Source organism: Phymastichus coffea, unplaced genomic scaffold (genome assembly GCF_024137745.1).
Source record: "Phymastichus coffea isolate CEN01 unplaced genomic scaffold, Cenicafe_Pcof_1.1 PCOF00114, whole genome shotgun sequence".
Lineage (NCBI taxonomy): Eukaryota > Metazoa > Arthropoda > Insecta > Hymenoptera > Eulophidae > Phymastichus > Phymastichus coffea.
In genome coordinates this window covers 306,357-331,324 of record NW_026706925.1, presented here as the reverse complement: position 1 = coordinate 331,324, position 24,968 = coordinate 306,357, and the positions used below count along the sequence as shown (strand labels likewise).

The 24,968-nt window shown below is 30.8% G+C and overlaps 2 protein-coding genes across 4 annotated transcripts; one reads left to right on the top strand and one right to left on the bottom strand.

Moving 5' to 3' along the window:
- Positions 1-3,553: 3,553 nt before the first annotated feature.
- LOC131670715 (zinc finger protein 860-like) lies at positions 3,554-5,907 on the bottom strand. Its single transcript, XM_058946549.1, has 4 exons — positions 5,592-5,907; positions 5,066-5,300; positions 4,341-4,885; positions 3,554-4,259 (listed from the first exon to the last, which is right to left on the bottom strand). The coding sequence occupies exons 1-4, from the start codon at positions 5,687-5,689 to the stop codon at positions 4,193-4,195; spliced, it is 945 nt and encodes a 314-aa protein (XP_058802532.1). The 5' UTR covers positions 5,690-5,907; the 3' UTR covers positions 3,554-4,192.
- Positions 5,908-7,722: 1,815 nt separating this feature from the next.
- Positions 7,723-17,793, top strand: LOC131670692 (ATP-binding cassette sub-family C member 4-like). 3 transcript variants are annotated; one of them, XM_058946509.1, is made up of 17 exons: positions 7,723-8,268; positions 9,741-9,851; positions 10,615-10,749; positions 10,827-11,031; positions 11,254-11,479; positions 11,553-11,709; positions 11,871-12,120; positions 12,682-12,888; positions 13,025-13,311; positions 13,385-13,568; positions 13,650-13,990; positions 14,061-14,377; positions 14,449-14,679; positions 14,751-15,283; positions 15,734-16,177; positions 16,261-16,464; positions 16,539-17,793. In XM_058946509.1, exons 1-17 carry the CDS (start codon positions 8,195-8,197, stop codon positions 16,632-16,634), a joined length of 4,002 nt encoding a protein of 1,333 aa, XP_058802492.1. In that variant the 5' UTR covers positions 7,723-8,194; the 3' UTR covers positions 16,635-17,793. The 3 variants fall into 3 exon arrangements, with proteins under 3 accessions (XP_058802492.1, XP_058802493.1, XP_058802494.1); XM_058946511.1 differs by lacking the exons at positions 7,723-8,268; positions 9,741-9,851; positions 10,615-10,749 and having other exon boundaries at positions 11,012-11,041; positions 11,254-11,328; positions 11,399-11,479; XM_058946510.1 differs by lacking the exons at positions 7,723-8,268; positions 9,741-9,851; positions 10,615-10,749 and having other exon boundaries at positions 10,970-11,041.
- The last annotated feature ends 7,175 nt before the right edge of the window (positions 17,794-24,968 follow it).

Sequence of the window (24,968 nt, the reverse complement as noted above, 5' to 3'; positions counted from 1 at the left end):
ATAAACAAAGCCACATTCAAATACCAAAGAAATATTTCCATCAACATCCTTTGAATATGTAGCTGCCTGTGGCTTTTAGCAAGGAGAAACATTTTTTGATTCTCAGAAAAGTATCTCTCAATACTCATCTGCATCTGCGGGAGCTCGTCACAACGAAAAATTGCGCGAGTCATGGTCCAAACCCTTTTTATTTCGTACCCCTGCTGGCCATGGTTTCTCTTTTCGAAGGCGCGTCCAAACGGCTTTGTCGGTAAAATTTGCATAGAATCGCCGATTTCGCGCTTAATGATAAGCTGTTGAGCTTTTCCTCCGATGACTTCAACGGCTATAATAGGTTTTGTAAAGTTACCTTTCACCGATTGAGACCGAATGATTTACTGGCTTCTGCTGTCGTAAAAGGCTTTAACTATTTGACTCATTTGTAATAATTGTAAGGGCGTAGGTATATTTTATGAGTTATTAGTTTTCAGAATTTTTATGAAAAACAATATCCTTTTACAGTTTAAGCTACGGAAAATTCAAATTTTTTTATTTTATAAATTTAGATGATTTTCCACTCGTAAATATTATCAACTTGCAATAAACTTAAATAATTATTGATTAAAAATACATTTTACATCTAAGTTTTTTTTCATTATATATTTCTGATAGCGATCAATTGTGAAGTTATCTTTTGTTGCTACAATATTATACATTTGATTATAAAAAAAAAACTATCCGTAATAATGTCTTTATTTTTAAATTCTTTTTTAAAAGAACTTAAAAATCAACGTCATTGTATTCCTTAATAGAAAAACAGTGCTAAGCTGATTAACTTGTACGTGCCATACAGCCATAATAAGCCACAACTGTTGTTTTCTAAAGATCGATTAACATCATTAGCCATCGCATTTCCTTTACATCGAGCGAGAAAAGAAAGAAAATTGCTCCTTCACCACAAAAAGTTTCTCTTGATTAATATACAAAAACCGCAATACTTCTCTTTTTTCCTCTTCTATGGAAAAAAAATTATTAAATTCCCCCTCCTCGTCTATAAAAATTTAAGAATCTCCCTAGCAACATGAGAAAGAGAGAGAACTCATGTGTGCACGAAATCCGGGAAAAAGGGCCAACAATACTCGCGCGGTTTCATTGACGAGGACGCCGTCGCTGGTACCTCGCCATTAATCAAAGCACACATAGCGTTTTCCACGCGAGTGCGCATCCTCGAAGAGATGAGAGCCGCCCAAAACGCAGATGGCCCGTGCCAGTGAACGTCACTCCAAAAGTCAAAAAGTTGCCTTTTTCTCTTTCAACCCGACTGATCGAATCTATATCTTGTCGAGTGCGGTGTCGCGGAGGTTCTTTCATATCTTACAGATTATTTGTTTTCTCTAAGTGCTTGTAATACTTGGGATATTGAGCGATATGTTTGTCACTGACCGACTTCTGGATTTTTATCTAGATATCCCAAAAACACAATAGGCACAATCATGTTCTTCTAAAATTCCGTTTTACCACTTTTATCACTACAAACGAATTTGAATCTTTTTAAATAAAAAAAAAAATTTTTTTTTATTTAAATTTTTCATGAGAGAAGAAATTCATTTGTTAAATCAGTTGAGAATGTTTTTTTAAATAAGAAAAATACTCTATATCTAAAAAATGTTTTTACGAATGCGAACATATTTAAGAGATTTGTAAAATTCGTAAAATTGATTTCCGTAAAAAAAGGAATTCGTTATTTTTCAGAAAAATGTTGAGCTTTATCCATTCTCTGAAGGCCACAATCAATCGAATATCTCCTTCAATTATCCATCTGCTCTTGCCGTCCCCGACCTATACCTTCATCACCTGTTCTGTATCCCTCCTCCATGTATACTTTATCACTTTTTATATCCTCGCCCACCTCGACTTATACATAAGCCCTCATGCACTCGCGTGTGCGATGCATGAGTCCAGTGAACAATAAAAAAAGGAGAGACTAACAATAAGCGTCATATGACAGCGCACGCGCGCGCGAGTGATTCGCCTCCACCCCCTAAAAAAAGACACGCGTCGAGTCTTCTTCGTCTTTTATCCGCTGTTGCAGGAAAGATGCGCTGCAGCGCCCTTTCTCATCTATCCGGTAATTCTTGATTGTAACATGGATGCGCTGCTGTGCTTTGTGGTTAGGCTTTTCATACGCCGGCCGTGTTGGTTGGAGCTTTTTATAATATTGGGATCTTTTCTTTTTTCATGACCTTGTATGTGACGCTGGTTTCATTCTGTTTTATTCATTATGCGTATATAATAGATACCATGAGAAAAGTACCAAAGTGCCGTGATATAGCAATGTTTCATTGAATTTTCATATTGCATGTAAATTTTAAATTTTGTCATTTTATAGGATATTGAAAAAACACAAGCTTGTTGTGTTATAGAATTCGTTTCAAATATGCAGATAATATGGCCAAACAAAACAAGTTTAGTTTATAAGTTGATGTACCGCAAATATACATAGATTTTCTGTATACCTTATCTACGCTGCGTAAATTAATGACAAAGCATACAAACAGTATGCAGGCTCATGCTCTACGCTTCAATCACGTGTATTCCCTGGACATGTAAACTTATAGAATATCTATGTTATAAAGTTTAATTTCGAATAAACGTCATCAACAAGAGCATTATAACTTGATGTATTATTTCATATAAAATACTGTAAAACAATTGCAGCTCATTCGGTAAAGTTGTTTACTTAAAAAGTTTTTTTAAACTTATAAATGTAAATAAAACTTCAAAATTGTATGGGTTTAGAAAATGTTGATTGTTGAAAGTGAAAATTTAGAAAATTATTTCGAGAAAACGACGGCGCCAAATCAGTCAAAACTGATTTGCAATATTTTTTTAAAATAATATATCCATTAATATAGAAATATCCTAAAAAAATGTTTGAGACCATAAACAATGTTAAAAAATTAAAAATTAGTAAATAGTTGGAAAACTGAATTGTGAATTCGTGTTACTTGATCTGTATTAATCAATATCTGATTATATATTAATTGAATATATTTTTCTTAAATTATATTGTCATATAATGGAATAGTACTAACCATAGTACTAACCATAGTACTATAACCATATCCATAGTAGCTTTTCAAGCACGTACAATTTAATTTTATATTCGTGCAAAAATAAGCGTAAATCATTGACACATAAATTTTTGAAGGCATGAATGACAATAAAGCTAGTATTCTTACTGAAATGTTGAATAATAAAAATCATGAACATCAGATCAGTACAAATATTAAAATGTTTAATACATTTAAATTAATTTTATCTTTATTTTTTTTTAATTTTAATTTAATACAATTATTTGTGCAAAGTAAGATAAACAATTTTTTTTAAGTAAAACGCTACCACGAACTATAGAACTATTATTAAAAACCGAATCAATTTTGTATTGTGATATGATTATTTTTTTAATCATACTTTGTTTCATCGATTTACATATCAACCGATAATAAAAAGCATTTATTAAAAATATTAATTTTTATTAATTTTTATTAATTTAATAAAAAGCATTAGTAACTAATATATGAAATTATTGACTTCTAAAATTAACGTTAATTCATTTCTTAGCATTATGTAGTTTGAAAATCGTATTAATTAAATAATTACTCTGAAAGTATTGGAAGTATCACTTCGCAATGATTGATTCATTCATAGTTGTAATAAATAATTTTTTAAGCGAAGACACTTGAACTAGATTTAAAAGTTATCTTATTTATAAAATTATAATTTGTTACATTTAACGGATATACACTGAAGTTAAATTCAGCATAATTTACAAACTCTCAATATGCTTAAAATAATTTTTCACGAATCCCTATTTTATTAATAAAAATTAAAAATTACCTGTATTGTCAAAAATATTAGAAAAATATCAGATTTACGTTTTATATCATTCACTATCAATATAATTTCTACAATTAATATTACCACGGATATTATAATACAATCATCGGTTGTAGTAATGAGATCATTTGTTGCAAAACTGTGAAATATATGTAGTTTAAATAAAAAATAAATTAATAATTACATTGACATTTGATATTTTTAAAATTTATCTTTCAAATTAATCTTGCTATGTAGTGAAATCGATTAGGAATAACATGAAAATTCTTTTTTGCATATTTTCAAATAGCTTTATAATTTTTAGTGATAGTTATTAGAGTCGTGAAGGTTCATTGAGATTGTTCAGAGTAGCTTCTTCAACATGCGAGTTCAAATGTTTTCTACAAATAAAAAATGTTATTAAATAATTTTATTAAAATGATCAATATTTTTACATACAAAATAATAATAATAATCATTACCTGAAAGTTGGTTCATCTCTAAATGTCATATGGCACGATTTACAGTATTGAATCCTATTTTCACCCACAATGTCAAATTTTTGCATATTTTTAATATGATTGTGTGTTTTGATATACTCTTTCTTTTCAAATAGAGCATTGCAGACATGACATTTGTACGGATATCTTTCATTTTTACTTTGATGCATTTCATAATGACTTTTGTATGACATTTGGGATAAGAATTCTATTCCACATATATCACAAGTAAAATGTTCTTTCAAATGAGTATATAACTCTGATGCTGTTTCAAAGGTTTCTTTGCAAACTAAACATAAATGATTTTGGTTTTCATCTTTTAATACAATATGTTCTTTGTTGGATAAGTGATTCATCAGAATATTTTGAACTGTGGTATTTATTTTATTTCGATTATTTTTTTTAGACTTTGGACAAGGCTGTTGAAAGAATTTCTCAATTTCAACAATTAAGCGGTATGGTTGGAGCTTGGTTTGAATTGAACTATCACTTTGAATACTGTTATCTTCACTATTCATTTTTATTTCCTAGAAAGTTACAAAATTACAAGTAAAACTTTAGCTGAAACTTTTCAATGTTTGATAAAAATTAATAGAACATATATTGTATTGAATCAAAATAAATAAGCTTCTTAAAATTTACAAATACATATTACAATTAAATATGCTCTATAAAATTCCTTTACTACAATATGATTAAAAACTTACATTATTAACTTCAGGTAGATTAATCACTGAACGCTTCATTGGAATATTATTTGACTCAAGAGAAGCTTCTGCTTTCTTTTTTCTACAATGAACTGTAGGAATCGCATCAGGCTTTAACTTGCTGATAGTTTCAAAGCAAGATTTATTGAAGTGAAGGTGACATATTACTCGTGTTCCAGAATATTTTACAGACTTAGCTGTAGTTATACATACTTTATTCCATTGTTCTCTTAGCCTGAAATTAAAATTATATAAAATAACTGTTGTGCAAAATATTAGATCAATTATTTGGATGTATACTTGAAAAACATGAAGAGTTTATTCCACTCAAACTTTCAAGATGTACATCAACCAAAAATTAGAAAAGCATGCAGGAGTCAATAAATCACATAAACAAGTATTTTTATGGAGAGGTTAGAAGTTTTCAAGCAGTAAAATTAGGTATTATTTCAATAGTATTACTCGAAATAATTGGTCAATTGGTTTAAAAATGGAATGTTATTAACAAATAGTATTATATACGTACTTTTCATCAGTTGGAAAAGAGAAAAAGTGAACCTTCTCTCCATTAATTAATGTATTTTGAGTTGATTTACAAAAAGCAGCCGAGCAAGTGAGTACCATGATTAATTAGTCTTTTCTTCTCAGTTAATAAAATATATAATTAGATTGACAATAATCAGTATTAATATTAATTAAAAAGTTTAATCATCTTTTATGCGAATGCGCCACTTGCGTTTATTTGTTGCGGAACTTTAACTTTAAAATACCCACTGAAGATAATATAACCTTGCGTTACAATAGGGTCGCTCACAATGTACAAATTGCATATGGCGACGGCGTTATTACAATTTCTCAAGGGCAGTTTTATAGTTTTACTAGATGGCCGGTAGATACTGGTACTGGATTCTCAAGGGCAGAATACAGCACATGCGCGATAGAGCTTTCAATTTAAAACTAACATTTTGATTATTTTTAATATTTTATTATATACAAAACTTGTTCATTTTTTAATAGTTGAAATTTTATTTAAAATGTGAGTTGTGGATAGATACTAATGTGACATTTATTATCCACAGAACATTATGCGTAAGCCATTATTGCACGGAAACATGTAATTCGTTTAACACTGCGTTATTTAAATCAGCAAGTAACATACCCTTACTTGTGCTCAGGTGCTAACATCAATAATGGGCTACTCAAATCACTTGTGTCTTAATATGCTATTCATTCATATTACTATCATACTTATTGTTAGTACATCATTATATGTGTTTAACGATGAAATACTCAAGCTACAAGTATCGCACATTTTATAGTACTGCCATTTTTAAATCAGCACTCAACGGTTCACGTATTCATGACTTGAGATGGATCAGTTTTGCATGCAGTTTTATCACATTGAATGAACGTTGAAATTCACAATTTTATTTTAGATAATATGCATTGATTATTGTGATTTATTTTCCATCAGTTTTAGAGAAGGAACTGTTTTCCAGGTTTTATTTATTTTTAAAATAATATCATTCGAGGAGAAATGTTCTATTATTTCTGGAGAATTCATTATAGACTTATAAAATTCTAATTATTTTGTAGATTTTTTGTTGAAAATGTTAAAGTTATTGTTGAAATCTCATTCTTTCGTTTATTAAATCGTTTACTTAACTAATTGAAATTTACTATCAACTTTTTCATGTTCAATATTAATTCAATTTATTATATTTTTTAAATCAATTTTCATTACTTTAATATTTATCTATATTCTTTTTCCAAATATTTTTTCAATCATCAGTAAATCAGTTTATATTTTTACTATATCTTTATAAAATATTATTGGAAGTTATAAAATTGAATTTAAAGATTTTTCAAAACATGAAATATGTTTTTAGTAGTAAAATGAGACGTAAGAATAAATGACTAAAACGATCAATTTAGCACAGACAAACATTATCTTTCAGACCGCCGATATTTTCTTTTTAAATAGTTCGATGTACTTTCATGTTGTTTCTATACTTTGAAATATTTTTGCAGATGACAGCGTTTGAATCAGATACCATAAATATAATCGTAACGCTTATAATAGGTATATCGGTAATGAACTTCTGTCTCTACAGCTTTGAATTCTTTCGATGCTAACATTGCGTTCTTGAATATTTACAAAACACAGACGTGTTTACACGTTGGTACAAGATGCACGTGTGTCCTTTTCAAAAGTATATTAGACGATTGTGCGACGAACTCGCAAAAACTTTCTTTCATATTATTGTGTATAACTTATAACTCATGGTCAAACTACTGCATCGAACGGCAAAAAAAGGCGTAGCTGGAGCCGAAATTAATCTCGATACAATAAACATAACGATTACGTAATATGGAAATAAGATATGCATATCAAAACAGATTCCTATCGTCCGTTTAGTACAATATAAATATCCAGCCGTGGCATCAAACAATTAGGACAGTGGATAGCTTAGTGAAACAGCTGCGCGACGCCTGCATCACGTAAATGATTCGCATAAGGCGGTGCATTGTGTGGGATAGTTAAACGCAACACTTAAAACTTCTGCAGCTTTATATTTAACTGCGAACGCACTCCAATAAAAGAGAACGCGCACGTGGGCTTCTCTCTCTTTCGCTCGTGGTACGTTATTTTCCCGGCTGACGTTGCGTTTAACGCCATGCAGCATAGCCTTGCCACTAGCGACGATATCTTTGGCTTGGCAGTGGTGAGCCAGTCGCGAGTTACTTCGCGTCTCACCACGACCGCGCGTTGCTGTGATTTTTTTCTCCATGCTAACATACGGAACGATTGTTTTGCTTCTTTCGAGCGCTAGTGTAGCATTGTTTTTGCGATATGTTAAGTAGATGCAATTATCATAAACCGATCGTGTATCTAAAAGTTCGCGATTGAAAGTAAGTCACGCGATAAAATAATCAAGCGAGTGCATAGAATATACTTCAAACGAATCGTATAGTTACTTAATCGACCAAGAATTTTTAAGTTTCGTTTGTCTTTTTCGTGTTTGAAAATTGATAAATAGTAAGAGTATGGCGTCGTGATCGTACTTTTAGAACATTTTTGCAATCGTGAAAATTTCTGAACCGTTGGTATTTTGACTAAGTTGTAAAATGGATACCGGGCAGAAATTCGATACTCCAAATCCACGGTTAAAGGCCAATTGTTTGAGCAAATTACTGTTTTGGTAAGTTTATTGGACAGAAAATGGACATTTTTATATAACTTGCTTCATTGTAATTTAGAACGGATGATATAGTTTGTTAAGTTCATTGACTTCCGGTAACGTTGATCGATAAATTTTAAATTGTTATACTCGAAGATAAGAAGCAACATTTATGACGTACATATTCACGTTTTATAATCGTGTACTCAATATATTTTCATTTCTCGTACTCGGTTGAATAATTTTTTCTCTCCTAATTATGATGTTGGTCATTTTATTTTATTTATTTCTTTGTAATGCAGTTGAATTTTTATTATCGGTATCCGCCATTTAGATAACCTTGCAACTAAAACATGAAAATTCACCAGTCTACGACATTCTAAAAATGTAATGAAAAGTCCAAAAGTTCGTAATTCGATACAAAAAAATGTGTAATTGCAGACTGTTTTTTATGCGCAATCACGAGTTGCTGAGAATTATTTCTTTTTAATTGCCTTAATGTATCAGTGAAAGTTGTGTGAAAATGTCAAAATAGCGGTACAATGTAGTTTATTTTAAAGAAAGAAGCTACTCAAAACGTTAGATAATGCACTTAACTAAAAAAGTACAGAATCTGACAATATTATCTCCGGATATTTGTTACAAAAATAAGAATAATCCGTGGTTTTCTAAAGTCAAGTAGATTAGAAAGTCATAAGTCACTTGTTTATCGTATGGCTAATAGATTTTTCACGATACAGTTTGTAAGTAAGCCTTATTGGTATGCGCAATAATATTGTGTATACATTGACAAAAGATTATCTTTGATAAATAATTAAATTATTGCTAAATAGTGACTGTATGATATTAATTGTGTACAGAGGTAACTTTGCGAAAGGAATAATCCGTAAAAAATCTCATCTCACTTGTAGTTATTTACAAACTTATACAACTTTTTTTATTATTACATGGCTTTTCACATTAATTAATTGTCCTCATTGATGAATAAACCAAAAATGCTTTCGGATTTGTAACATGTTTTTAAGAAGATTCAGCAATGATATCCGATTGATTGACAGTGAGAAATTTATAATTCCGAATATTTTGATTGATCTAATTAAAAAATCAAAAGAACTCTGACGTCAGAACTGCTTTCATAATTGTAGGAAATTCTCACTGCCCCTATGATTGTCATTTAGATATTTCTTTTTCTGACCCCCTTTTTCAGTAATTTAATCACCATGAAATCATATAAACCTTCACAGTTTTTAGTCTTTGATTGTCATACAAATTCTTGATGAAATAATATAAAGCCACGGAATGTAATTAGAAATATTGTAATGTATATAAAAATGTTGAAAAACTGAAATTTAAGTATCTAGGATAAATTGAATAAATAAAAAGATTTTAATTCATGCATACAATATATGATCAATGTTTATCTTTCTTATTCATGAGCAATTCGACTTTGAGATATGTTTTCCTAAAAATAATAGTATTTCAATTATTCACAGCTGGATATTTCCTACGTTTTGGTATGGAAAGAAAAATGACCTTCAACCAAAGGATCTTCACAATGTTTTACCAAATGATGCCAGCCAATTGCTCGGTGATAAATTAGAAAGGTAATATGAATATTGGTTTTTTTTGCCCTGTTAACAACCTCTTTAAAATTTTTATACTTGCAACAATAACTGGTTGTGCACTATCTATTGAAATATTACATAAAAATGCAGAAATAAAATTACGTGTTCGATAAGTTATTTGCACGCGTTTGTTCAATGTTCCGTGGATGGTTTTATCGTTTATGATATTAAGGAAACATATCATTACAGATTGAGGTAAGTTTTTCAGAATGACATTGATAGTCAAAAACTGGTGCTATGAAAAATAGCCTAAGAAATTAAAGTGATCTTGTAAATTGTGTACTTTGTGATGTTTGCAACTGTGATAATTTAATATATTTATTTCAAATATATTAAAAATTATTATTGTATCAACAAGCCTATGATTTTTAAAGCAACGATGCAATTGGATAAAGATTAATCAATCTATTTTTTATATGTAATTATTAAAAAGTTATTCATTTATATCAGGAACAAAATGAAATAATTACTATGAATGTAATACACTTTATACTTACCTACATTATTTCTTGGCAAAAATTAAGATTGCATTTTATTATTTTTTCAGTTTTCTTTAGCGTCAATGACATTGGTTGCTAAAAAATCATATGATAAAAATGAATGTTCTTAGTTATGACAATAATACGTAGTCCGCTTAAATATTTATTTACAAAATTAGTTTATTATCAATTTATTCTTTTGTATCTACTTTTTCAAAATAAATATTATCAATTTCACCTATATTAATAAAAAATAATTTCAGAAGCTGGAAAAAAGAACTCGACAATGCTACTAGGAAAAAACGAAAACCGAAGCTTCAGAAAGCTATTGAAAAAACTTTTGGCTGGTCTTTTATGCACTTGGCAATTTACATCGCTTTTATGTCTCTCGTCATTAAGTAAGTATTGTAACAGTATGCCCAACGAAATAAAATAGCGAGTATAAAACTTTACGATTAATTTAACTTTTTTTCAGACTCTTACAGCCGTATATGTTAGGTCTTTTAATTCGTCATTTTTCACCAAGATCCATAACAACATTAGATGATGCATTGGTTTTTGCTTCAACTGTAATCGTATTAACTGTACTAGAATCAATAGTACTCTGTCAAACAACTTTTCATGCCCGCGAGCTTGGTATGCGACTCAGGATTGCGTGTTCGTCTTTGATCTACAGAAAAGTATGATGTGGTATATATTTATGTTTTTTCCAAATAATCACTTTTTGTTTTTTTTCCGCTTTAACTCCGCTTTATCGCACTTAATTAGAGCCAAGTGTCTTTCTCGAGATTATATTATTATATATTTCGAAAAATGCGTCACGGTCATACTTATTAGAGGTAGATTGAAGCTTTATCATTTCTTCTGTTTACGGTCAGATCAAAGATCGTTTGAATTTGTAGATACTGAAGCTGTCATGTGCTTCGGCAAGTAAAGTTGCTGGTGGATTGGCGATAAACATTCTATCCAATGATGTCGTGAGGCTTGAAAATTATTTTGTATTTCTTCATTACATTTGGTTGATGCCAATACAAGGTGTTTTGGTAGGCTACCTCATCTGGAGAGATATGGCTACGGCTGCAATTGTCGGAGTATTGTTCATGGCATTGCAAACTGTCCCTTTTCAATGTAAAAATCTGTCGGCTCAATTTCCATATTTAGTTAATTTTTGAAATCGGATTAATTTGCAGCTTCATTTCAGTATACTTTGGTAAATTGATTCATGGACTTAGAAGGAAAATTGCAGTCAGAGTTGACCGCAGAGTATTATTGATGAACGAACTCATTAGCGGCATATGCGTCATTAAGATGTATACTTGGGAACCTGTATTTGAGGAACTAGTTGTTCTTGCCAGAAAGTACGTTATTACAAATTTTTTTCTTCTAATTTAATTCTCATACAAATTTCAATCTTATTTTGTTCGACACATTCCTTACTTATATTATTCATAAAATATGATATTTTTATTTTACTATGACAATAACACTCATGCTTGAAATATTTTCTAACGATTTGAAGGCACGAACTAGACGTTATTGCAGTGGCCAATTATTTGAAGGGAACAACGTGGGCTTTATTTTCATACGCTCAACGTACAGCATTGTTCATTACCATTTTGGTATATGTTTTATTGAATAATGTGATCACTGCCGAGAAAGTTTTTGCTGTAGCCCAATATTATGGAACAATGCAAGTCATCATGGCTGCTTTATTTCCTAAAGGTTTACATTTTTACCTTGAAGCTAGAGTCTCAGTTAATCGTGTGCAGGTAAAAGAAGAAAATATTACATAAAAGAAAATTTTTAAATTAATATTTATTCGTTTAAAAATAATTTTTAGAAACAAAGTGTATAAATTAGAGAAGATTAACTGTACTTATGTTATTTATAAATGAAATTTTTAAGGCAAATATACCAATATTTATTTGAAAATATCCTTGAAACTTTTACTCAAGTGTCAGTTTCAAATAAAATTTTTTACTCAAGGTTTGACATTTTTTTAGAATTTTGATTTAATATTTAATATGAAAGGAATTCATTAGGAAACCTTTTGGGTTAAGGTTTCAAACTTTTATTTTAAATTTTCATTCAGCTTTAATAATATGTTATTTGTAAGAAATCCGAATACTAATTATGAATGTAATTATTTTTCTTGGAAATACTAAAAAAGAAGAAAAAGTACTGGAAATTTCGTCATTGTTTATAATAATTTCGTTTTATTATATTTATTTTTATACGATATAAATTATATATATTTATGAAAAATTTCTTAATGAAGACAAAAATATATATACATATTTCTAAATCTTCTAATAGTTATATCTATACAGCATTTCCTACTTCTGGAAGAAACGGAAGATAAAAATAAATCATCAAAAACGTTGGAACAAGAAGGTAGTAGAGATGGTAGTATAGAAATAAAGAAAGTTACTGCCTCTTGGACTGATGATGCTATTGCCAACACTCTTTACGACATCAACGTCAAAATCTCAAGTAAAACTTTATGTACAGTTGTTGGACCAGTTGGAGCTGGAAAGGTAACGTGATTCTAGTATGTTATTTTAATTTTTGGTATTTGAAACAGTTAAATTGGTAATAATAACTTAAAGCAAATAAGTCGCAAACTTGTCATTATGTATTTTAATTAACAATCCTTTAATCTTCCTTTTCTAGAGTTCTTTTTTAAAATTAATCCTAGGAGAATTTCGACCGAGCACTGGTCAAACCTTCACCAAAGGAACTGTGTCTTACGCAAGTCAAGAAGCTTGGCTTTTCAATGGTTCAGTGAGGAATAATATTCTCTTCGGTCAACCATACGATGAAGTGAAGTATGCAAAAGTTACAAGAGCTTGTTGTTTACTTCAAGACTTCGAACAGCTGCAATACGGAGATAAGACTTTTGTAGGAGAAAAAGGCTCATTATTAAGTGGAGGACAGCAAGCCAGGGTAAATTTGGCAAGGTAAGTTTGCTGAAAAATTGAATTAAAATATGTACTCTATTTATTATTTCAATTAAAAATATACTTTTTTTAGAGCTGTGTATAGAGATGCCGATATTTACCTCTTAGATGATCCACTTTCAGCTGTTGACACACGAGTTGCGAAATATCTTTTTGAAGATTGTATTAATGGGTACTTAAAAAATAAAACTCGTATTTTAGTTACTCATCAAGTACAATTTTTAAAGAATGCAGAAAATATTATTTATTTGGATGAGGTATATTATATGTAATTAAACTATATAAATCATCGTTAGTTTTTTAATAGAAATTCTTAATGATTGTTAAAATTTTCATAGGGAAAAGTAGAATTTCAAGGAAACTATAATGATTTTCAAAAATATAAGCAGCATATCCACCATACGGAAAAGAATGAGTCGCTTGAAAGGCAACTGTCGGAAGATGCGACTTCAATGATTGAAGAAGACGGTACTTTGAATATTCCACCACTTATGGTAAATGAAAACGAAGATGAACCAAAACAGACTGAGGAATTAATTGAACATGGAAAAGTAAAGAATTCTCTCTATTGGAAATATTTTCAAACAAGCGGATCATACCTTTTACTTTTCGTACTAATTCTTAGCGTTATCATTGCTCAAATTCTGGCCAATAGTGCTGATTTATGGGTAGCCCACTGGTAACATCAATTCTATTAAGTAATTTTAAGTAGCTTTTTTTAAATAAAAGTGTATATTTTTTATTTTTAGGGTTGGTTTAGAAGAAGTTTACGCAAAAAATCTGACAAATGAAAACACAAACGAAACAAATAATACTACATTAAAATCAATTTCAGAATCTAATATTACTTCAAATACAACGTTAAATGCAAAGATTCCTGAAGACTTGGATAGAAATTTTATGATATATGTGTACGGAGTTTTAGTTTTGGGAAGCGTTATCATGTCTACTTACAGAAATATTTTGTTATTTAAGATTTGTAAACGTATTAGCTATAATGTTCATAATAGGATGGTTAGTTGCATAATGAATGCTCCTATGAGATTTTTCGATGCAAACTCTTTGGGTAAAATAGAAAACGATAAAAACATGATTATGGCCGTATATATTTTTGTTAATTCAAATCTTACATTTCAGGACGTATTATCAATCGCTTTTCAAAGGATCTAGGTGCTGTAGATGAAATTCTTTCTCTTGCAATGGTGGAGTCATTGCAAGTGGGTTCAGTACTCGTTGGTACATTGATACAAGTACTTATGATTAATTGGTGGATGGGTCTTCCAGTTATAATTATGGCGTTTCTACACTATAATATCGCAGTGATGTATTTAGCCACTGCTCGTAGTATTAAGAGATTAGAAGGCAATGGTAGATATTATGTTTATCCATAAAACCATATTACCGTCTCATTAAAATGATTTAAAAGAACTTATTTTCAGCCAAAAGTCCAGTTTTATCTCACGCTAACTCATCTTTGAGAGGTTTGCTAACCATTCGTTCAAATAGAGCAGAAGCAATGGTTTCTAAAGAATTTGATAATCTCCAGGATGTTCATACGTCTAGTTATTCCTTGGTATTATCTACCACAACCGCATTTGGTCTTTGGATTGACATAGTATCTGTTGCATTCGTCGCAGCCGTTACTTTTAGTTTCACTACAATGAGCCAGTCTATAGTTTCTGCCGAAAGCGTTGGTCTTGCAATTACTCAAGCTTTGGTTCTAACTGGAGTATTACAACATGGTATGAAGATGGCTGGAGAGATGATAACGCAGATGGTGGCAGTTGAACGCTTGTTCCAATTTACTAAATTAGATCAAGAAGGTCCATTTGACAGCGAACCTAATAAAAAACCAAATAAAGGCTGGCCCAGTAACGGAGAAATCAAGTTTGATCATTTATATCTTCGATACACCGATTCGGTCGATCCCGTTTTAAGGAATCTTAATTTCAATGTGAAACCTGCAGAGAAGGTAAAAGTAATTTATTACAAAGAGCTAAAAGTAAAATGAACAATAGTCCTCAAGCTAAAGCCAGTAGGCTACACAATTTTTTATACACTGATTATGAGTTAGCGGTCCATATAACCGTTAGACGTTTAGTTTAAGGATGAACGAGTTATTTACAATATTGAAATAAAAATGAAAACACGTTATTTACACAAAATAATATTAATAATAACAGTTTTAACCGTCATATTTTTCTATAACTTTTAAAAATAACATGAAAGTGAAAACTAAAATTTCGATGTAAGTAACATAGTTTACTTTGATTTACCGTTGAATGAATTGTTTAACGATTATATCCCATGGATTACTCGAAAATATATATTAGATCGTTTGTTATCAGGATAACTTTTTTTACTAGTGCATTTTCTGAGCCTATTTTATTCTGAACACTTTATTCATTATCATTATGTACAGGTTGGTATAGTAGGAAGAACTGGTGCTGGAAAATCTTCCTTAATAGCTGCTTTGTTCCGTCTTGCTAAACTTGAAGGCAAATTATATGTAGATGAAGTGGATACAAGTAGTATAGGTTTGCATGATTTACGTAGCAATTTGTCTATCATTCCTCAAGAGCCAATGCTCTTCTCTGCTTCTCTAAGAGACAATCTCGATCCTTTTCACGATTTCGACGATACAACTCTCTGGGCGGCTTTGCAAGATGTTGAGCTTAATAAAGCTTTTATGTCGTTGGATCAATTGATCGATCAAAGTGGTAGCAACTTGAGTGCTGGCCAACGGCAATTGCTGTGCCTCGCTCGAGCTATAGTAAAGAAAAACAAAGTACTTGTATTAGACGAAGCAACAGCTAATGTCGATCCTGTCACTGATGCTCTGATACAGAGGGCAATAAGATCAAATGTGGGTATCTAATTCTTTTGGAAAGTCTAATTAATTTTTTTTAATTTGCTCATTTATGTGTATAATAATTGCATTTTAATCAGTTTAAAGAGTGCACTGTCTTAACAATTGCACACAGATTGAACACAATTATGGACAGTGATAAAGTTTTGGTTATGCATCACGGTCAAATAGCAGAATATGATCATCCTCATTTACTATTACAAAAAAATGATGGCTATTTTAAAAAAATGGTGCAGCAGACGGGTCCTGCTATGGCAGAACACCTTCGGAGTATTGCTGAAAAGGTATGAGATATAAAACGATTTTTATTTTCATTAACTGAAAATATGGATGTGTAAAGAAATATTAATTTTTTTAGGCTTACAATGATGGATCTGCAAATCTTGCTAGTATAAATCAAATTATTAAAAATAAAAACAGTGGAATACAAAGCATTGAACAATGTCAAACTTAATTTTATGGTTTCACACAAACATTCAATTGTACACTAGTATATTTTTATACATTGTTTTGAATTGAAGCAGACCACCATGTTCTACGTAGCATCGATACCCAAAATTTTATTTTTAATATTTTTCTATTTGATCTGCAGGAAGAAATAAAGTAAAATTAATGAAGGATTAGAAAGTAATTAATAAGAGACGCACAATAATAAAACGAGTAGTTATGGGAAAAAGCCTGCAAGGTACAAAAAAATCCATTTTATTTTATGAAAAACAAACTAATTATTATATAAAATATTGAAATTAAAATTAACACTAATCATAATTACTGAGTGACAATATTTGCACAATACACACCGAACCTGTTTAGGCCACGTGTTAGCGATAAAGGTGTACTTGACCACGTGATATTGAGAATGTCGATTTTCAGTGAATAAATAGAAATGACGTTCGTACATACATTTATGCATTAAGCAAAATTTTGATGTCTGAAGCATGAATTTGATTATAAGTACAAGTAAATTTTGTTTTCGCGCAGAACACGTTAAAGATTTTGCCTGAAGGGCTTTAATTATAATATAAAATCCGAAAAGTTTGCGAAATAAGTTCTTTTGCTACTTTTGTTTCCACTGGACAGGAATGGCTGCGATTTGAATGAATAAAAATCTTAAACGCGCTCGCATGCCGAAGGTTTGAGACATCGCGAATTGTCATACATACACTAATATATTATAAAGCGTTACGATGTAACATACTATTCTCTAATAAAATCAAGTTACAGTGTTTGTGATATTATATTGTAAATAAATTATTTTAACGAGTATAAGTGGATTCAATTTTCTTAAATATTTAGTTTTTATATGAATTTGAAAGTTTTTACAAATTTATCGTTTCAAAAATCTTATATACTTGAAAAAGACTTGAAATTTTGCGTAAAGCATCACTTTTCGAACTGACAAGGAGACGATCCAACTACATTACTACGTTGATATTGATTAAAATAAACTAACATTTATATTTTTTTGCAGTATTCATAACTTATACGTTATAAAAAAAAAGAATTATAATGACTTTTCTGCAGTTAAAAATGTATAAAATCTCTAAAATAATTTTTATCTTGTTCTTAAATCTTAAAAATTTGTTAATACTATATATAAGTACGTATTATCATTATCACGTTATGCTGTAATATTCATCATAATTGATTTTAATTATTTTTTTAAGAAAAATCATTAAAATACATATTTAATCTGTAAATTTACTTTGAAAAATGATTTAATCAGAGAAAAGTCATTAGTTATCATAATTTTTAACAAAACTTGATCTGTTCCTATATATATTCTATGTTTGAAGACTCAGAGAATATATTAATCCCAGCAGTTTATAATTTTAAAGCCTTTTGTTCTAACAAATCTATTTGGAAAAGTACTGAAATAATTTAACTTGAGATTCGCGAATTCCTGATACAAAATTAAATTTTGATTAAGACCATTGAATGCATAAAAAATGACGAATTAAAAGTTTATAACTACACTAATGTCAGTAAGAATGATATTGTTCATTTGAAGATTATTAGTTGCGAGGGAACGTCTGAAAGTAAAATTTTAAGGAATGTCAATGAGAAATAAGGAAGTTGAGATAGAATATAATTGTAGTAATGGTGACTTTCTCAAGACTGCAGGTATGAGCCACAACAAAAACAAAGCAAAAAGTCTAAACGCATGCTATGCTTGTTCCTTTCGATAAAAGAATATAGTACTAAAGGATTAGGTAGCAGTTCTTTTAAAGAAGAATATATATATAATATGTATAATATATATAATATGTATGCAAAAATTATTTCCAACTGGGATGAAATAAAATACTAAACAAATTAATAAACTTTAATTACTCAATTTTTACTTTTAAATATTTAACTGTACTATAAATATAAACGTCCCATATAATTTCGTAAATTATTTAACTATTATTGTTTAAGCTTAGACTTAATTTTATATGGGTATCAATTTTACATTTCCACTAGCAGATAAACTATAAAGATTACCATCTAGTGGTAATAATACCGACTGAGACTCAATTTACCGCACGATTCATTCTTTATCAGATGATGCTAAGGCTGAATTTTTACAGAATTAATGTACAAAATTTAACTAGCCAATATTATATTGAGCGAACCAATGGAAAAAATAAGCTAATCAAATGTCAATTATGATAAATTTTTATTAAAACTAGTGATGGCATATTTAATTAAAGCATTGCAAGGTGAGCATGATTGATATTTAGCATTAGTAAAATAATTTGAAGAATGATATTTTTTCTGAAATTTGAATAATATTTTCGATATATGAAACCATAAATATACTTGGAACAATTATTTTGTTCCCACGTAGAATTTTTATCTAAATTATATACTCCATATTTATCCACAACGCGTACTTATTTATGTCTAGTATATTTCTGCAGCGTTCAAAACGAATATGTATTTCTCGAAGTAATAATAACAATAATAATATAAAAGGTCATAACATAAAATTTTTTTATATAACTTTAATAATGACGTTCATAAGCCAAAAATATGTGATAATAAAAGGCCGCTAAGAGAGATAAAATACTTAGTTCTTAAAATAGCAATAACAAAAAGTATGTTTTAAATTCATAATATAATATTATTCTCTACAGTAAAATCATAGATTCAAATGGCTGCACATATGTCGATGTTAATAAAATTTCAACGGAATAACAGTTACAGTTTTCGAGAGGTATGGATGAGTTAAGCCATTGTGAATATTTTTTTAATGCTTGGATAAACTGAAAGCTCTCTGTGTATATGTTATTGAGAAATAAAAGATTAATTGATAAAAGTAAAATATAATTTATCATGCAAGATTTATTTAATATCTTAAAATTCAATATCGCAAATTTTCCTAATTCTTGTTTTCATGTTTTTTTTTTTATAGATAACGGAATATAAATAACCTATCTTAGCACATATAGTTTTAACGGAATTTCCATAGGGTATCCGTGTCGAGACGACATAACGATCAGAGAACGAGATAGAAAGAGAGAGAGAGAGAGAGAGAAAGCGACGCCGAAACGATAAAAATCTTTAATTCGTTATTTCGTACTACGACGATAGGCATTATATTTTTTGTGTATCTATCTTGTTTGGCATCGCAAAAGGTCGGTCAACAATGGGAAATCCATCGCCTTCCTCTATTTCGCTTGCAAAGTTCGTGATGGGCTGCCGTTTATTTTTACGCGGTCAATCCTTGCTCGCCACACGTTTGTTGTCTATATACCCTGTGAGCAGCGAAAAATGTGTTATTCGAGTGCGATATACATCGGATGAAATTCTAGTCTGACAATAATCACGTGTACGAGCTCGGTCTGGGTCGCCACGAAATTACACGTCTCCGAAAATACGAAGGTCGACCCTCTCTCTCTCGCACGAGCTTATATTCTTCCTACCGACGATTGCCCAGCCAATTTTATTTTTTGTTTACTTTTTAATTGACTTTGATGAATAGATGTTTTTATTTCACTGTTATTATGCCGTAGATCGAGTTTCACTTTAATTTGAAAGATTAGAATGGAAACGAGATTCGACAGATTTTAATTCTTTGCAGTTATAACATGCACCTTAAAATAAACGAGAATACAATCGTCAATCAGAAGCCATCAAGTTTTAATTGGCACAGTTGATACTTTTCATTGGCAATTAAAAGACTGTATAATTGTTCTATACAAATCAAAATCCGATCTCTTATTAAGGAAAAAAGTTCATGTTTACATTATATAATTAATTATGTCAATACTTTTACAGTCATTGCTAAACATTATCGCTTTATTGAAACTTCTAGCCATATGAATCAAGTAAAATAAAACTTTATATATGTATCAGAAATGCTAGGCAATGGACGCGACATCAAAAATTTATTGACACTATTCAGTGTTCGAGTTACGACGATCCGCGCCGCCAAGTAAAATAAACGAAAGCGATGATTTCCATTTCCTGGCCAGACCATAATTTCACGCTTGGCTGGCGTACATCTTCACAGAATCTTTTTTTGAAATTGGTCTTGGTTATATATTTGTTTGGTACGATAAAACACGCTAGGGCTTTTAATTATCGGCGCAAACAATGATTTGCGCTTTTGCGCCGCGCTATCATCACTGCTGCTGCCATATACCACGGCGGTACCTCCCTTTCCTCCTTCTTCTGTAGGTACAGGAGGGGGAGGGGCAAATATTTATTTAACATAAATTAGCGCCAAGCGTATACACAGCTTATCGAGCTGCCACTGCTGCGAAGTTTGCGTAAGGAAGCGAAAATGCAAGCATGTTGACTCTCCTCTCCCCCCTCTCTCTGTCACCGGTTGGTATTCATTTTTGGCATATGTTGCTGTGACTCTCTTGTCTGTATGCTCTTTTGAATGGTTATAAAAATGTGGTGACAATGTGGTGTACAATCGGTAAGGTTAACGTAATCATATGTAAGGATCCAAAAGATAAATCATTTTAGTTATTCGGTTGTGCTGGCAAGTCAGCAATGATATAAACTTTAATAATGAGTGGAGCAGGATAGCTTAATTGTATCAAATGAGAATTATTAGATGACTCGATATCCTAAGGGCGCATAGTTGTATGGAGTTACTTCATATAATGATTGTCCGATATACTATGTCGAGTAGTTCGTTGATTAGTCAAAGGCTTGATTCGAAGCACATACCCCCAATTAAACTCAAATCGTACGAGAGTTTAATTCGAGGTTTAATTACACGATGATTAGTTTGAATTCAAGCGATGTCATTTCACGCGTTTATGTAATTAATACGGCAAACGTCGAGTGAGTAATTGGTCTGATGAAGTTTTAACCATATAATATATGCACTTTTTATATTTATTCAGACATTATCAAAGGAACAGACATTTTATTTAAATATCCCGGCTTTATTAATATTAAATTTTATTGTAAGATATGAACACATTGTAATCAAGTACTTTTATGATAACTTCGCTACATATAGTATTGTCGGAAATTAATTAGCAGAGCATGTAAACTGACTATGCCCGTTTCGGAACGGTTAATTATTTTGATTTTTAAATATTTACGCTCGAACATTCCATTAATGGAATATAGCCGCAGTCACGTTGTTGTTTGCCAATCAAAATCAAAATAGCTTAGTTTCGTCTCTCGTTCTCTCTATTCGATCGTCATCAGCAGATTTTCCGTCGAAATTATTGTTATCTCAAATCTGATTTCGTTCTGTATACACGAATATAATTTCGACGGAAGGGCATTATTTAAATGTCATTATTATGCAATTGGAAGCGTGTGCTTGGCTAAGGTAGCATGCAAAAATGAAACGAAAACGCATTGTTCCCCATTTGCACTTTGGCCTTGCTGGAGCTTTAAAAATTCGGCAGCATTATGCATCGGCGGCGACGTCCAAAGCCCAATGCATTTTCATATTTGCTAATTGTCCTGCCGATAGCCAATATATATCTTTTTGCAAAATATTCGGGTCAGCGAGAGACGCATTGTTTGCCACGCGCATCATTTTGCGTTTTTTATACTGGTTATTTAAAATTCCTCTCTCGCATCTATACTTGTATTTATTTGGCTTGTTTGTAGCAAATTTTTTTTAATCATTATATACATGACAGCGATACCATTAAGCTAGCTAACTCCATTTTAATTGATTTTCAAGATTTATTTATTTGTCTCTTTAATTTTTCTGCTATGCTTTTAATTATGCGATGTTCTTTTCTATGAACGTAAATTACTTATGTTAATTATATGTTCATTAATAAATTTACATCTGAATCACATTTACACTTTAATCAAAGAGATTAAAGAGTCAATTTCCCTGGTTCTTTGCATCTTTCTACCTCTCTATTAACTGCGAAAGATAACACGCGACTTATCGCATTTGGAAAACAGCTTTAGCTGGTAGCAAAAATATTTGGTCGTACACGTTAAACCAGCTTTGGGACTGGTATTCATTTGGGATGGTGTGACCATTTCAAAGGAATATTAAACCGTGGATTAATACGCCTCGCTTGCGAATCGTAAGCAGGTGACGCTATACGCGTGAAAAAAATACTAAAAAAGATGCGTTTAGAAAATATGAAATATAGATTGAGAGTGAAAGAGAGAGAGAGAGAAGGGTAGAGAGGGTAAAGAAAAAAAATTACTCACAATCGCATTCATGCTTCCTTGTGAGAAAACCATCTAATTAACTTAATTAAACGAACGTTTTGCTATAAAGATTATGCGCGACTTAAGTAATGAAACTCTTTTCATTTGGTTTCCTGTTGAATTTTGTACGTCTCGCTACTGCTGTTTTGTTACGTATATTTTGTTATTTCGTCGTTACGAAAAGAGATTTTTGAGCTCTGGGTTCACGAATAGCGTGGCTCATCAATGGTACGACTCCTTCGATCTGGTCCATTAATGTGCTTTACGGAGTTAATTAGAACGGATTCAGCGACTTCAATATGATATTCGATGGAATATTTAATTTGTTTTTGTACTTGATTTACCATTATTAATCAGCGCGTACGTGCTACTCATATTTTCAGTCAAAAAGTACTATTGAAGACACTGATATTTATATGTAAGTTAATTTTGTATCACGATTTGACGACTTTTTTGTGCAATTTTTTCGAAAACATTCATTTTCGATAGTTCAACTAATTATACTTAGTTTCAGTAAAGAAAAATTAAACTTGATTTTACAATAATAGTTTCTTTTTCATAACAAGGTAAAAAACTTCATAAATAATTTAATGTCAACCATCGTTGATTAATGAATAAATTGGGTTACACAATTTTTTAATATTTACGTTTAAAGTTTGACTAGTTAAATTACTCCTTATCAGGAAAAATAAATAGATCTTGTCAGAAGCTGTCGACCCAATTTAAACAGATCATAAATTGTATAATATTGAAAAGCTATATTGGATTTCCATCGTAAGTATTTCAACGACTGATTCGCGAACGTCGAGCTCATAATAAAATAAAGCACTAAATATATCAGTGACCAATATCTACGCTTAGTCAGACAAACAATCAATTCAGAATATCAGGTTTGACAATTGACGAAACAAATTTTCCAGCTTCATATATCTGACAGGTAGATTAATGTAATGACGAATGTTGGCGTAATTACTAAAGAGTTCGATTCACTCCCTTTTCCAACTGGATGATAAGGGGAATAAAGCCACAAATACGTAATATAGGTAGCTCTATATGTCTCTTTCTCTCTCTCGGTATAGTGCGTCTAGAAATGACACACAGCTCTGCCTAATGCTCTAATATGCGCAAAGGGTGGCATGCTCGTGTCACGCAGATTACCACTAATTGTAGTTTATGCTTTATACCGCGACGTCCTCGGCCGCCGCCTAATAGGGCTTTCTGGCTTCATCTCTCGCTCTCTCTCTCTTTCTCTCTCCCACCATACCCAGGCCAACGTTATTACCGTTTTTAGTATTTTTTTGTTCTTGTTGTTGCGTACTTTTCGCTTCGTTGGAAGGCCAGGAATTTCCTGTGAAAAATGCGCTTGATCGATCGGGGACACGTACTTTCTCGTCTCCATCACGTTATTTTTAGTTTTTTTGTTTGATTTTATTAGCCGATAAAATTTTTTGCCATGAATTTTTTTTTTTCGGTTTTATTTCTTTTGCAGAGATTTTATTACAACATAAATAATTGTCTAGTTTATGGAGCAACCATAAAATACCTCGAGAGTTTTGGATACTCACCGTGTATTCCATATGCGTGTAGCAGGAACATTTTTTAACACACCTGAGTTTTCAAGTTTCAATAATAACAAAAATTTTATCGGAGGGCCTTTTATTTTCAAGCGTATATATGCGATTATAACTTTTATTTGGAACCGTTTACCATTTTTCTTGCAAAATGGTGCCTCATCGATGACAATCATTCAATATTTGTTTTGCCAAATGATTCGATGTATTGTTGATCACAAGATGATTTTTAGAACCTGAATGCAGATATAAAATAAACTAATTCAAAAACTACTCTATATTATAATATTATTCTTTTATGTGTCTGTTCCTCACCAAAAATTACTACTGTTAGAAATATTGTTATCGGATTTTATTTAGATATAAGATAACTTTTGAATGTATTCTAAGAAAAAAATTACCGAAATAATTTATTGTTAGTTTTTAAAAACTTTTAAAAAAAGCTACTAAGAATAAGATTTTCTTAAACAAAATAAAATATAGATATAATTCTTGAGTTCAAATAATTCTAATATTGCACCATGAGGTCTAATAAATATTTTTTAGAAATAAATGTCTTAAATTAAATAAGA

Excerpts from the sequence above, each read along its gene's own strand:
- LOC131670715 (XM_058946549.1), bottom strand. The coding sequence starts at position 5,689 with ATGGTACTCACTTGCTCGGCTGCTTTTTGTAAATCAACTCAAAATACA. Across the intron at positions 4,886-5,065 it reads ATCTACCTGAAGTTAATAAT|GAAATAAAAATGAATAGTGA; the intron begins GTAAGTTTTTAA and ends GTAACTTTCTAG. Across the intron at positions 4,260-4,340 it reads AGAGATGAACCAACTTTCAG|AAAACATTTGAACTCGCATG; the intron begins GTAATGATTATT and ends TTTTATTTGTAG.
- LOC131670692 (XM_058946509.1), top strand. The coding sequence starts at position 8,195 with ATGGATACCGGGCAGAAATTCGATACTCCAAATCCACGGTTAAAGGCC. Across the intron at positions 8,269-9,740 it reads TTGAGCAAATTACTGTTTTG|CTGGATATTTCCTACGTTTT; the intron begins GTAAGTTTATTG and ends AATTATTCACAG. Across the intron at positions 9,852-10,614 it reads CTCGGTGATAAATTAGAAAG|AAGCTGGAAAAAAGAACTCG; the intron begins GTAATATGAATA and ends AAATAATTTCAG.